Source organism: Nematocida minor (assembly GCF_024244105.1).
Source record: "Nematocida minor strain JUm1510 chromosome Unknown 7925, whole genome shotgun sequence".
Taxonomy (NCBI): Eukaryota; Fungi; Microsporidia; genus Nematocida; species Nematocida minor.
The window spans coordinates 243,445-255,446 of NW_026250402.1; the positions used below are offsets into that span (position 1 = coordinate 243,445).

A 12,002-nucleotide genomic window follows, 5' to 3' on the forward strand; every position below is an offset into this window, starting at 1 on the left:
AGACCCGATAAGCCACCGATGCTATCTTCTAATGGCTAAATAACCGCTCTTTCTATCTCAAACCGCAGATGAAAATAAAATAAAATTGGAGCTGGTATAAATAGCATTTCTTTTCAATAAAAGCAAGAATTTATTAATTTGCATGACGAGCATAACCAAACTATTTAAAACACTTAGAAGTGCGCCCAGCAAAGGAGTAAAGAGGCACATAACAAATGAGATCACAGCGATGTACTGCACAACCCCTGCGCTAGTAGACTCTCTTCTGGAGGAGATTCTGTTTCTTTCAGAGAGCAGTGCCTGGGAGGATAGGCTTGCTGGCTCGCGCATTCTGGAAGAGATGGCTCGGCTAGGCACCATCTCAGATGCCTTCGCGAGCAGCGGATATGAGCTGGCAGTGGAGATAGACGCTCTTCTCAAAATGCCAAAGTTTCTTGCCACCCACTACACCGCAAATGAGGCCGTTAAAGGCGGAAAAGAGTTTATTGATCTGGAAGATCACAACGTGGTGCTTAGTCTGAGCAATATAAACATCCCTGGGACAAAGGCAAAGGAGGACAGTCTTCTTCGCCGAAAAAAACAGCTGCAGAAAGCGCAGAAGATAGAAGAAAAAAAAGAATTAGAGGGAAAGGAAGATTTCTACCAGAACGTTCTCAAAAATCTGGAATCTTTTGTGTGGGAGAGAAGACACGGCGCATCGCAGCTGCTTCTAGGGCTCTTCCGAGGAATCCATCTAAGAGAAGAGGGCGTATTGTCTCTGAAAGTGCTTGACTCAAAGGAGTATCTCCAGCCAATGCTCAAAGTGCTTATTCTAGACCGGTTCAATGACTACGAGATGGACACTGCTGTATCGCCCGTTAGAGAAACAGTGGCAAAGGCGCTTAGAGAGCTTGTCCATTTTCTCACGCCCGGAACAATAAAAGACATCCTTGTTCTGCTTACCCAGCTGGGAAAGTACGAAGATTGGCAGATAAAGTACAGCGGGCTGCTGGGCCTCCAGTACATGCAGGATGTAATATCCCCTGATGACCACAAAGAAATAGTCTTAGAGATAGGCTCAACCTGTTTGAATCTCCTGAATGACCTGGATGAAGATGTAAAGAGGATATCTGCAAGCATTCTCACGGGCATTCTAGACCAATACGGTCTGCACTATGGCTCTTCTGGTGCTGAGTCTGAAGAAGATGGTGCAATAGTATCGAAACAAACTGTTCAGGAAAAAATAAACGAAGTGCTAGATGTGGAAGATGTGGTAGAAAAGTGCTGGGAAGCCCTGGAAGAAGAAGAGGATCTTGCCCTGTCAAAAGCAAAAATCATGGGACTGTTGGAAAAGATAGCATACCAGCTGGGCTATGGGCCAGGCGAGGTTACCAAAGAAAGATGGAATTCTGTTTTGTGTCTTGTCCGAAACCCGATAGACACAGTGCGCCTGGCCGTTCTTTCTCTTCTGAATATAATCGATGTGCAGAATCCTGAAAGTCTAGTGGCTTCTCTTCTCTTCAGCATACTGGCAGAACAAGATGCAAAAATAAGAGAGTCCACTGCAAATCTTCTAAAAGAGAAATCACACAGTGTAGATTCTGCGCGGCTGCAGAGTATTGTCCATTCATTTTTGAACGTAGTGTGCAGTCCGTATACGGTGGGTGCTTCATTCCCCTCCCTGAAAATGCACATTGTAATGGGCGAAGGCGACATATGTGCTACTGATGACGGATGCAAATCCCTTGGTGAAGAGGCGGTTCTATCAGGGCGCACTGAGCTTTTAAAGATACTGATATCCAGCGATAGTGTGATCAGAAACAACGTAGCTTCTTTTTTCCTAGATAAGAAAAAGAATCTGTACTATTTTGTCTTTTTTAAGACGATAGTGTCCATGCTCCTCATGAAAGAGAATGCAGGAATAGAAGGCGCAATGTCTCTCGTGGATAGCTTGCAGGAGGATACTACGGAAAGGAATAAGAACGATCTATCTCGTTCTGCATATAGCCTAGTAGAGCATGTAAGAGACAGCGCCAGCAAAGAAGACGCAGAAATACTTGTCTATCTGTACAATATTCCAACACCGGCTGCGCTTCTAAAGATTCTGTCCGAGGCCATAGGAGCAGCTCCCGAGAAGTTTACAGAGTTTTTTAATCTGGCAGTTGAGTGCGTCTGTGTGAAAGAAAGCACTGAAGAGAAAGAGAAGGAGCCTATAAACACAAAAAAAATAAAAATGACCGAAGAGATCGAAAACGAGGAAGAAGAGTGGGGGATGCTTACGCTGTTCAAGGTGCTCAGCAACAGCTTTCTCGAAACGAAAGTATTTGACGATCTAAAACAGGATATGAACAAGTGTGCTATCTTCCTCCAGAACACGATAGAATGTTTCAAGTACACAGAAAAGCTACAGTTTATTTTTAAGTACGCAATCGAACACAATATGAGCAAAATTATTTCGTACATGATCAAAGAAAGCATGCAGAACAATGAAGAGTTTGTAATGATCGCAAAGAAAAAGCTGGAGATGATTGTAGAGGATGAAAGCATAGACCACACAGAGTTTCTCTCTTTTATATCCAGCACAGTTGAAAGCTCTGAGCTCTTCCTTCTGATTGTTCTTGTGTTTCCCCTTGTGAAAGCTATGAACACGCCGTATAAAGTGCCAGGACTGCGCGAAATGGCATCCAGAGCCTTTTCCATCGCATCACCGTCTATGTGGATACGCCTCGAGGGACACGCCAAGTCTCCTGGGCTGCAGAAAGAGATAGAAAGTGCGCGCGCTAGAGTTGACTCCCTAATGCAGCCAGACGATCTTTCAGCGATAAACATGAAAGTGTCTCTGAGAGAGTACCAGAAGAAAGGAGTTGAGTGGATAGGATTCTTGAAAAAAAGCGGGCTTTCTGGGATGCTGTGCGATGATATGGGTCTTGGAAAAACAATTCAGGTTCTTGCGTTCTTATCTTCCCAGGAAAGCATTTCGAAAAGCTCCTGTGTTCTCGTTCTGTGTCCATCCGCTCTGACCGGCCATTGGCACATGGAAATATCTTCACACTTTCCCACGCTGTTCAGCACGACAATAAACGAGTTCAAAGGTGTCGGCGTGTGTGTTGCTTCTTTTGACAAGTTTCGGCTTAACTACGAGAAGTTTACAAAGTACAGCTGGTTCTACCTGGTGCTAGACGAGGGCCATGTCATCAGAAACGCAAACACTCTTTTGCACCAGAGAGTGAAAATGCTCAGAGCCGAGAACAAGCTGCTCCTCAGCGGAACGCCTGTGCAGAATTCAGTGGGCGAGCTGTGGGCACTATTTGACATTTTAATGCCAGGATTCCTGGGAAGCGAAAAAGATTTTTCTCGGGACTACATTCGCCCAATTGAGAAAGCACGGGAGGGGAAAGGAACCCTGCGGGAAACAGAAATAGCCAAGATAAAGCTAGAAGAGCTGCACAAAGCTGTCCTTCCCTTTATTCTAAGGCGAATGAAGGAAACAGTCCTCTCTGATCTTCCTCCGAAGGTTATATCAGACGTGTACGTTGACTTGGAAGAGGTGCAGCAGAAGGTGTACGAAGGGCTTACATCAGAAGGCGAAGCAAGCGGAGAGTACGGAAAGATTTCTGCATCATCAGGAAACTTTGCTCTTCTTACACGCCTGATCAAAGCGTGCTCGCACATATCTCTTCTCTCTGGGAACGAAGTTCCTCTGTCCCTCACTCTGAAAGAGAAAGCATCTGCGCCATCTGGAAAAGTTTTGGCTCTTTTAGACCTTCTTAAGGTGATGGTGCAGAATAGCAAGATTCTCATTTTCTGCCAGTACAAAGCAACAATAGACAAGCTTGTGAAGGAAGTAGAGAGCGTTCTTCCAGAAACAAAATGGGTGCGTCTTGATGGCGGGGTAAAGGGAGATGAGCGGTCTGCACTCGCCAAGCGGTTCAACACAGACGCAGAGCTGAGCATCATGTACCTTACCACGCACGCAGGAGGGCTGGGGCTAAATCTCACGGGCGCAGACGTTGTGATATTCTTTGAGCACGACTGGAACCCGATGATGGATCTGCAGGCCATGGACAGAGCGCACAGGATAGGACAGAAAAAGTCTGTGAATGTTTTCCGGCTTATTTCCAAGAACACGATAGAAGAAAGCATTATGTCACTGCAGCGGTTCAAGAACTACATTGCAGGAACAGTGGTAAATCAGCAGAACGTTGAGATTGAGAGCATGGACACGTCCAATGCGCTTGAGAGACTTTCCAAGGAAAAACTGCCGCAAGAAAAAGTGGCCCGCGAGGAAGAGTACCACGACTTTATTTAAGAAATTGCAGAATAATTTAAGTGTAGACTTGTGTTTGAATAAACTATTATTAAAATTAAAGCTAAGTTTAGGTGCTGTCTTTCGTATCTCTGTTTCTGTTTGTGAGTATGTATGTGCTATAGAGCACATGTTTGTCTTTTGCTAATTAGCTCTTACTGTTCTCTATCTTATTTGCATTTCATGGATTTAAACTGTGAAGATAATGATGTGTCTGGTTGCAACAAATTTATTTTTAATTTTCTGAAGCAATTGTGCAAGTGAAAGTGCAGAACGTAAACTCTACTTTTATAAAAGAAAAAGAAAAATGTACAGTTCCAATATAAAGTTTCTGCTCTTATCTCTTACGAAAAAGAACAGAAAATAAGAACAAACTGAACCAGAGACAAAACAAGGAGAGCAAAAGAAGAGAAAGAACAGCGCTAATTCTGGCACAGAGAGAAGTTGAAAGATAAAGAGAAGATTGATAAAAATTGTGAAGATATTAAATGTTTGTTTGTTGTGACGACGTATAAAGTCTTTTGTTTGGACTTATGGATTTAATTCAGGCCCTAATAATACTATTGTTTATTTACAAACAATGCGGAGATTTATGTTCTTTTCCGAACAGCCTCCTATTTCGAGCAAGGATCTTTTAAGTAAATATAGCGCATCCCAGCAGTCTCCCTTGTTTTCTGAGGAATACGAAAAAATACTGAAAGATGACCCAATAAGCTCGCAAATAGAAAATCCTGTTGAGATCTCAGCTGAAAAAAAAGCCGTTCCCATCCGAACCACCCGTGTAAATGGCCTGGCAGATGACTTCTACAGCAGCTTGCTCGACTGGCAGGGAAGCAGCATCGTGTTTGCCCTCGATGAGAGAATTTTTGTGCAGAACTTTTTAACTGGAAAAACGTGTTTGCTTGCCAGACTAAGCAGTGCGTACATAACATCTGTCAAAATATCTCCAACAGACAACACGGTGTGCGTGGGAACATGCACAGGAGACATAGCTATTATAGACATGGAGGGAAAGATAGTGGCCAAAAGACACTTGCACAAGTCCCGAATAGGCGCGATGGAGTGGAACGGCAAACAGGCACTCACGGGGAGCAGAGACAGAACAGTTAAGACAATAGACATAAGAATCCTGGAGGAAACAAGGAGCATATCCGTGCACACACAGGAGGTCTGCGGCCTGGCTCTTTCTCCCTCAAAAGAGTATTTAGCCACGGGAGGAAATGATAACAAAGTTTTTATAGTTGACAACCGATCAGGAAACCCACTGCACACTCTTTCAGCGCACAAGGCTGCTGTGAAGGCAATGAGTTGGTGTCCGGAGAAGCTAGACAGTCTCGCAACAGGCGGAGGCACTGCAGATAGAACAGTAAAGATATGGAAAACCTCTGGGTCTAAAGAGCAGATGGTAGACTCCATAGACTACGGCTCGCAGGTCTGCAATCTCCGGTGGACAAAGAGAAACGAGCTCATAACAACACACGGATACACGCAAAATGATGTGCGCATGCTGGACATAGCAAAGAACAAACAGAAGCACGTCTTCGAAGGGCACAAGAACAGAGTGATCCACTTTGGAATGAGCACAGACGAAGAGTACTTTGCAACAGGCTCGGGCGATGAAACAATATGTGTCTGGAGAGCACAGGAAAATGATTTGGCAAACTTTCTGGTTAGGTAGCGCACCATTCAGGTATTTGTTTGTTGTTTCACCAATTAGAGAATAAATATCTTCCTGGAGGTAAACTCATGGATAAGAACAACACCTTTGAAGATCGAAACACAAAAAAGTTTGATATTTTAGATCTCCCCGAGTACGACTATCTGTACAAGCAAGACAACGTTCCCTTTGACTGCAACTTCAACTTCTCTATAACAAACGAGTCTAAGTTTCCTGCTGTTTCTCTTTCCTCCTCCGCTGCTCCTTCCGGGAATAATTTGTTCTTCCACACGGAAGAGTTCGCGAGCCAGCAGGAAGAGGCTCTCAAGGTCAAAGAAAAAAACATAGACTACTTCAGCGCAAATGTCACACACCACACAGCCGAGCCCTCTTCTTTCATGCCGTTTAAGAAGGAGAGAGAGCAGCCCATTCCCGAGCAGAGGGAGACGTACAGCTACCCCTCGTACTCGCAGGGAAATGAGCACGCAGTTTTTGTGAATGCGAATCAGTACCAGTACATCAAAAGAAGAAAAGAGAGAAGAGACTACCTAGACTCCCTTGAGAAAAAGACTAATGCGGCATACCAGCACGAGAGCAGACACAAACACGCCATGAAGCGCCCACGAGCTCCATCAGGCCGCTTCCTCACAAAAGAAGAAGCATTCCTAGAGGAGTCCAAAGGCAGTTAAACAATAAACATCCAAAAAATTTTAATGTCTTTTGTGTTGGAGAATGACTCAGTCCAGGACAAACAGCTGTGCAGTGCGATTTTGCACTACATGCCTATCCCTTACTTCAGCAACAACACGTGGTATCTCTCGCTGTGGAAGAGAGTGTATAGTATAAGGCCGCAGGCAGAGGTTCTTTTTCTTATGCACATGAAGGGCGTGGGCCTTTTGAGTGCTTGGCTCTATTTGCGAATGCACGAGCACTTTTTACGTGCTGGGTGTGACTCTTGTGCACATGCTATTTTGGTCGAAGGGATCAAGGCACAGGCGCATCCAATTGAGGAGCTGGAGGAGAAGGTGGATTACTCAGTGGTGAAAGCGCATCCTTTGGAGAAGCCCACGAGAATAAAAATATTTGGGAGAGAGTGGATACACACAACCTCGTATGCACACCCAGAGGATTTGCTTAGAAAAGAAGGAGCAAACATTGCGTACATGGAGTATAAGATCATACAGTACATACGGAGAGCAAAAAAGAAAGAAGACGAAGAAACAGAGAAGGGGCTGAATGAGGTATCTCTTCTCTTTGGAGATGTACGGTCTGCCAGGAAGAACACAGAGGCAGAATTAGAAGAGTGCCCCCCAAAAAAAGAAAAGAAGTCCTTTGGAGCAGAAAGTGCAGATGGTGCGGTGGAGAACACTGCCAATGCATCCCAGAACATAATAGCAGAGACTACAGAGGAGTCTTTAATCGCCAGCGAAATAACAGGTGCGAATAGTGTGTATATCCCAGGAGAGATAGAATCTATCCACAAGAGCCAATTAAATCTTGCTGCAGAGAATGCACAGGAGATGCACAAGGAAAAGCTATCAGAAATACTAGCAGAGACAAGTGCGCAGGAACAGGAAGACTTTTTCATGGACAAAACAGAGGTAGAGGAGATACAGGGGCATGATGGCTCCAGGCTCTCCAAGGCAATAGATGAAGATATGGCAGAAGGAAGGAATGAAGTATACGAGAAACAGGGAATTACTGTAGAGAGCTCTCTATTTGGCAGCCCGGTGGTAGGAAGTAAGCTAGTGATCAAAGAGATGCTGTACATCGTTAAAAAACAGTTGGGCAGCAGATCTTTTTTGGCGACAAGAATAGCAAGTCTTGGCGATGGCAATGTTACTCTTAATGCCAAAGACTATGCGCTGCGCACTGTGCAAAATGCTTCAGAGTATGCAGTGTCAAGAGCACTGGAGCTCTCTGGGTGCACTGTTCCCATAGAAACAGCAATAAAATATTCTGATAAAATCATAGTCCTTTCTCCATATAAGGAAATGGGGTCATTGGATAGAGCCATTAGTCTTATGGTGGAGAAAGCAGGGCACCTATCTGAGATATTAGCTGCTCACTACATCAAAGAGATTCTTCAGATAGGAATGCGTCTAGAGAGCTACGGGCATAGCATAACAAAGTGTCTAGTGCGAGACTTTGTGCTGGTAGTAGAAAATGGCAGAATTTCTTTAAAACTAGCGGACTACAAGCACACCGAAACAGAGAAAAGCTTTTCAGTGTATAGCGCAAGCATTTTTGCACATATTATGCAGAGCATGAAGATTGAATCCACGCAGACTCTTCTTACACAGGTTTTAGCGCCAAAGGCCTGGGCGGAGAAAATAGAGAGATATCTGTCGCAGAAAAGAGAGACTTCTCAGCTCCAAAGCCTTTTCATCACGCAGGAAGTAAGCATATACGAGGAAAGCCATCTAGTGTAGAATAATAAATAGCCTAAGAAAATCTTTTAACGCGCTAGAATAGAAGGCTGGCCTGCTACTCTCGGTGTAAATTCTTTTTTGTAGTAGAATGGCAAAATATACTATTTCTTCTATAGATACATGTAAATATGAATGAATGTTCTAATTTCTATACGTGCAGCTAAGATAGCTAATAATAGCGCATACCGTTAAGAGAACAGAGATAGAAGAAAGCATAAAAAGTACATACAACAGAAGAGTACAAAACAGCTGGTAGATAAACAGAACTGTATACACCCATAGCCAAGTAAATATACAGAGTTTTTGTAGATGTGGGAGTAAGATGTGCATTCTCTGGCCTGCTCATACCTACTCTTATTCTTGTACTTTTCCACAGACAGCCTCAATCTCGTAGAAAGTCTTCAAATAAGTCTAAGTTAAATAATGGTGCTCTCAAGCTATTTCTGGCTATTCGTATATACACCAAAGACCTCTTAAAAATAAATAGCCATGTGTTAGGAGCTGACTATGCCAATCACTCATTGTCTTTAGCTATCTCTTTTCTGCTTGGTATGCACCAGTGTGCCACTTATATTTGGGAACTACGAGTATTTTTTAATATACTGTGATCCCTTGTGGTCTAGTGGCTAGGATTTCGCGTTTTCACCGCGACGGCCGGGGTTCAATTCCCCGCAAGGGAATCTTTTTGTCCACGTGTGCAAACAGAACACACAATCAGCACAGTAGCTCTCTGCTCTCTTTTTTGTGCGCCATTAAAAGTGTCTGCAGCACTCCTGCAGGGCGCTGATGAGGTCTGAAAAGAATGCCAAGATAGAATCTGCCTATAGAAATAGAAATAAAAGATTTTATTATTCGGCTGATGCCTTTACGCTTTTCTTGGCAGTTCTTCCGGGCTTTCCAGTCATGAGTGCAGAGTTTGGCGAGATTTCAATGTATCCATCGCTCTCGGCGTTGACCAGGAATCCAGGCTTGTCCACAATGGCGCCGTTGACAGTGATGTGTCTCTGGTAGATAAGAACACGAGCATGGTGGATGCTCTTTGCAAGCCCAAGGGAAAGGACTTTGGTCTGTAGCCTTCTGTCCAGAAGGGTGGTGATGTCTAGGTCAAGAACTTTCTCAAGCTCCATTATGATGTGTTTCTTTGACTGGTAGTTTATTCCGCTGATGATTCCCTGCTTCTCTAGTCTGTGGAGCAGCGCTCTTCCTTGCACGATTTGGTACTCTTCGTTCGTGTGGATAAGAAGATCCTTTGCTCTTCTCTTTACGTCGTGGAATATCTTTTCAAGGACTCTCAGCTCTCTTTTTGACTTCAGTCCGTATACTCCTACGTACTTCATTTCGTTGATGAGTCTTTGCTTGTCAAATGGTCTTCTCACAGATCCGGCTCTCTTCGAATATGTTGGATTTGTCATGCAGGGGAAAAAAAAGAAAAATGAAAATACAGTATGTTATTGTAAGAAATGACACCGGATTTTCAAAGGGCTCCACAGCAGCGCAGGCTGTTCATGCAGCGGTGCTGTGCTATCACGAACACTTTGATGAAGACTTTAGTCTCTATGTGCTCCTGGGCTCTAAGATGACAACTGTCGTTCTGCAGTGCACAAAAGAAGAGCTAGCCAGAATATCCTCCATACTTGACGAGAAAAAAATAAAGCACAGCAAGTGGCTGGAGATGCCTGAGAACGAAGTGACTTCTCTGGCCATCTACCCGTATGAGAAGGAGTTAGTGCAGAGCATACGAGAGATTCGATCTTTGCGGCTATATTGATGGCTGAATAGATGAAAAGATAGGGACAGATCCCAGAAGATTCCATGCTGTGTGGAAGAGAAAGATAGGCTGTGGAAGGATGGAAGAGAGTGTGTGTTTATTATCCATCTGTGTGGAGTGAATATGGGCTAGTATTTGTCTTTGGAAATTCAAGAAAATAGTAAAGTAAAATTTAAATTTTTGCCCCAGCAATGAGAAGCAAAGGATACAGATCTAACACCAGAAGTACTTTCAAGAAAGAGTACAACCAGCAGAGAATACCGCAGACAACCACCATTCTTAACCAGTACAAAAGAGGAGACTATGTTGACATAAACGTTGACTCTGCCATCCACAAGGGAATGCCCCACAAGACTTTCATTGGAAAGACAGGAAGAGTGTACGCAGTCTTCAAGACCTCTGTGGGAATTGCCCTGACAAAGAGAATTGGAAACAGAATGCACGTCAAGCAGGTCATTACAAGAATAGAGCACGTGAGACCCAGCAACTGCCAGAAAGAAAAGATCGCAAGAGACAACTACAGAGAAGAGCACGGCGTAGCTCCACCAAAGCCTCTTCCAGAAGGCCCCAGACAGGCATTTACTCTTTCGCTAGAGGAGAACACTCCAGTTGTGCTAAAGCCAAACACTCACTATGCTATGTAAGTGGTGCTGACTTCACAGATAGCTAATATTTATCAGTCTAAAATAAAGCATAGCCTACACCATGCACACATTTTCTTTTTACACTTTTTACACGCTCATTTACACTTTGACTACTGAACAAAGGATGCATGTGCATACACGTACTAGCTAGATCTATTTGTGATGTTTATTTATTTACTGTTTATTCTACTGTTTTATGGTCTTATGGAAGATTGATGTTCTTTCTGTGCTTTTTTGCATTCTTTTGCAGTTCCTGCTATTTACGGAATTTAAGAACACAGATAAGCACAAATGTGGCTAGGAAGACACTCCTTGCAGACAGGGCACTCATCAGCTCTTCTGCTCCTTCGCTGAAGAGCCTTAGGACAATCTTTCCTATCTCCTGGCGCACTGGGTCCTGGTTCATGCACTCCTCCCAGGCCTGGCACTGTTTCTCCACGGCGGGCACCCTTTCCCCGGGGCTGCACCGATTTAAATTGTACTGTCTCCTGCACTCTAATATCTTGGCTTTCTGGCTCTCTGTGGATGTGTGTATGCGTATGCTTATGTCGTTTTTCACCATCACAAATCCTTTGATAACAAGAAGAATCATAATCACCACAGCAAATGAGTTGAATATTAGATTCAGATACGCCTGCATTACGAGATTTGCCTTGAGAAGAATCTCGTGCTGGCTTCTGGCTGGAGGGCTTGGAGGAGAATGGAGTATCTGCGGCTTAGTTGGGATTATTGGAGGAGGAGCTCCCGTGTGCTCTGAAGTCTCTATCTTTCTTTTTTTGGGGTTGGAGAAGGACACGTATTGGTACGGGTGCGTTTTGTTTATGGGTTGCTTTGTTTCTTTTTTTCCCCAGTTTATATCGGACAGAGAAGCCATTTAAAGAAAAAATTTGTAAACTCCCCTACAAAAGGACAAAGATTTGTGCAGAGAATGTGCTCTTTTTCTTTCTGCACTTTGTGGGCAATTTGCGATATTTCTTTCTTTTTAACATTTTCTGGCTCTCTGCTGTCCTCTACGTTGGTATAGCTGGCCTCCTCTGCATTAAGTTTGTGCTTTTATAGGTATGAATGAGTCAACAGAGGTACATTTAAATTCTAAACTCTTCGATACTGCAAATAGCACTGCATCACTAAAGAATATCCATCTCTTAAGAGAACAAACACAGCGCATCTTTTAGAAGTTGCAGTGTGTACTAAATATACTACTCTAATGAATACT

At 43.7% G+C, this 12,002-nt stretch overlaps 8 protein-coding genes across 8 annotated transcripts; 6 read left to right on the forward strand and 2 right to left on the reverse strand.

Annotated features, from left to right (window-relative positions):
• Window positions 1-142: 142 nt before the first annotated feature.
• Window positions 143-4,288, forward strand: NEMIN01_0189 (TATA-binding protein-associated factor; the record flags this gene model as incomplete). The annotated part of the gene is made up of 1 exon (XM_051476131.1): window positions 143-4,288. The coding sequence occupies one exon, from the start codon at window positions 143-145 to the stop codon at window positions 4,286-4,288; it is 4,146 nt and encodes a 1,381-aa protein (XP_051332091.1).
• Window positions 4,289-4,865: 577 nt separating this feature from the next.
• Window positions 4,866-5,963, forward strand: NEMIN01_0190 (cell division cycle 20-like protein 1, cofactor of APC complex; the record flags this gene model as incomplete). The annotated part of the gene is made up of 1 exon (XM_051476132.1): window positions 4,866-5,963. One exon carries the CDS (start codon window positions 4,866-4,868, stop codon window positions 5,961-5,963), a length of 1,098 nt encoding a protein of 365 aa, XP_051332092.1.
• Window positions 5,964-6,031: 68 nt separating this feature from the next.
• On the forward strand, window positions 6,032-6,631 carry NEMIN01_0191 (uncharacterized protein; the record flags this gene model as incomplete). Its single annotated transcript, XM_051476133.1, has 1 exon — window positions 6,032-6,631. One exon carries the CDS (start codon window positions 6,032-6,034, stop codon window positions 6,629-6,631), a length of 600 nt encoding a protein of 199 aa, XP_051332093.1.
• Window positions 6,632-6,655: 24 nt separating this feature from the next.
• On the forward strand, window positions 6,656-8,374 carry NEMIN01_0192 (uncharacterized protein; the record flags this gene model as incomplete). Its single annotated transcript, XM_051476134.1, has 1 exon — window positions 6,656-8,374. The coding sequence occupies one exon, from the start codon at window positions 6,656-6,658 to the stop codon at window positions 8,372-8,374; it is 1,719 nt and encodes a 572-aa protein (XP_051332094.1).
• An 848-nt stretch (window positions 8,375-9,222) lies between these two features.
• Window positions 9,223-9,786, reverse strand: NEMIN01_0193 (small subunit ribosomal protein S9e; the record flags this gene model as incomplete). Its single annotated transcript, XM_051476135.1, has 1 exon — window positions 9,223-9,786. The coding sequence occupies one exon, from the start codon at window positions 9,784-9,786 to the stop codon at window positions 9,223-9,225; it is 564 nt and encodes a 187-aa protein (XP_051332095.1).
• Window positions 9,787-9,806: 20 nt separating this feature from the next.
• On the forward strand, window positions 9,807-10,142 carry NEMIN01_0194 (uncharacterized protein; the record flags this gene model as incomplete). Its single annotated transcript, XM_051476136.1, has 1 exon — window positions 9,807-10,142. One exon carries the CDS (start codon window positions 9,807-9,809, stop codon window positions 10,140-10,142), a length of 336 nt encoding a protein of 111 aa, XP_051332096.1.
• Window positions 10,143-10,333: 191 nt separating this feature from the next.
• On the forward strand, window positions 10,334-10,786 carry NEMIN01_0195 (large subunit ribosomal protein L21e; the record flags this gene model as incomplete). The annotated part of the gene is made up of 1 exon (XM_051476137.1): window positions 10,334-10,786. The coding sequence occupies one exon, from the start codon at window positions 10,334-10,336 to the stop codon at window positions 10,784-10,786; it is 453 nt and encodes a 150-aa protein (XP_051332097.1).
• Window positions 10,787-11,042: 256 nt separating this feature from the next.
• NEMIN01_0196 (uncharacterized protein) lies at window positions 11,043-11,660 on the reverse strand (the record flags this gene model as incomplete). The annotated part of the gene is made up of 1 exon (XM_051476138.1): window positions 11,043-11,660. The coding sequence occupies one exon, from the start codon at window positions 11,658-11,660 to the stop codon at window positions 11,043-11,045; it is 618 nt and encodes a 205-aa protein (XP_051332098.1).
• Between the last annotated feature and the right edge of the window lie 342 nt (window positions 11,661-12,002).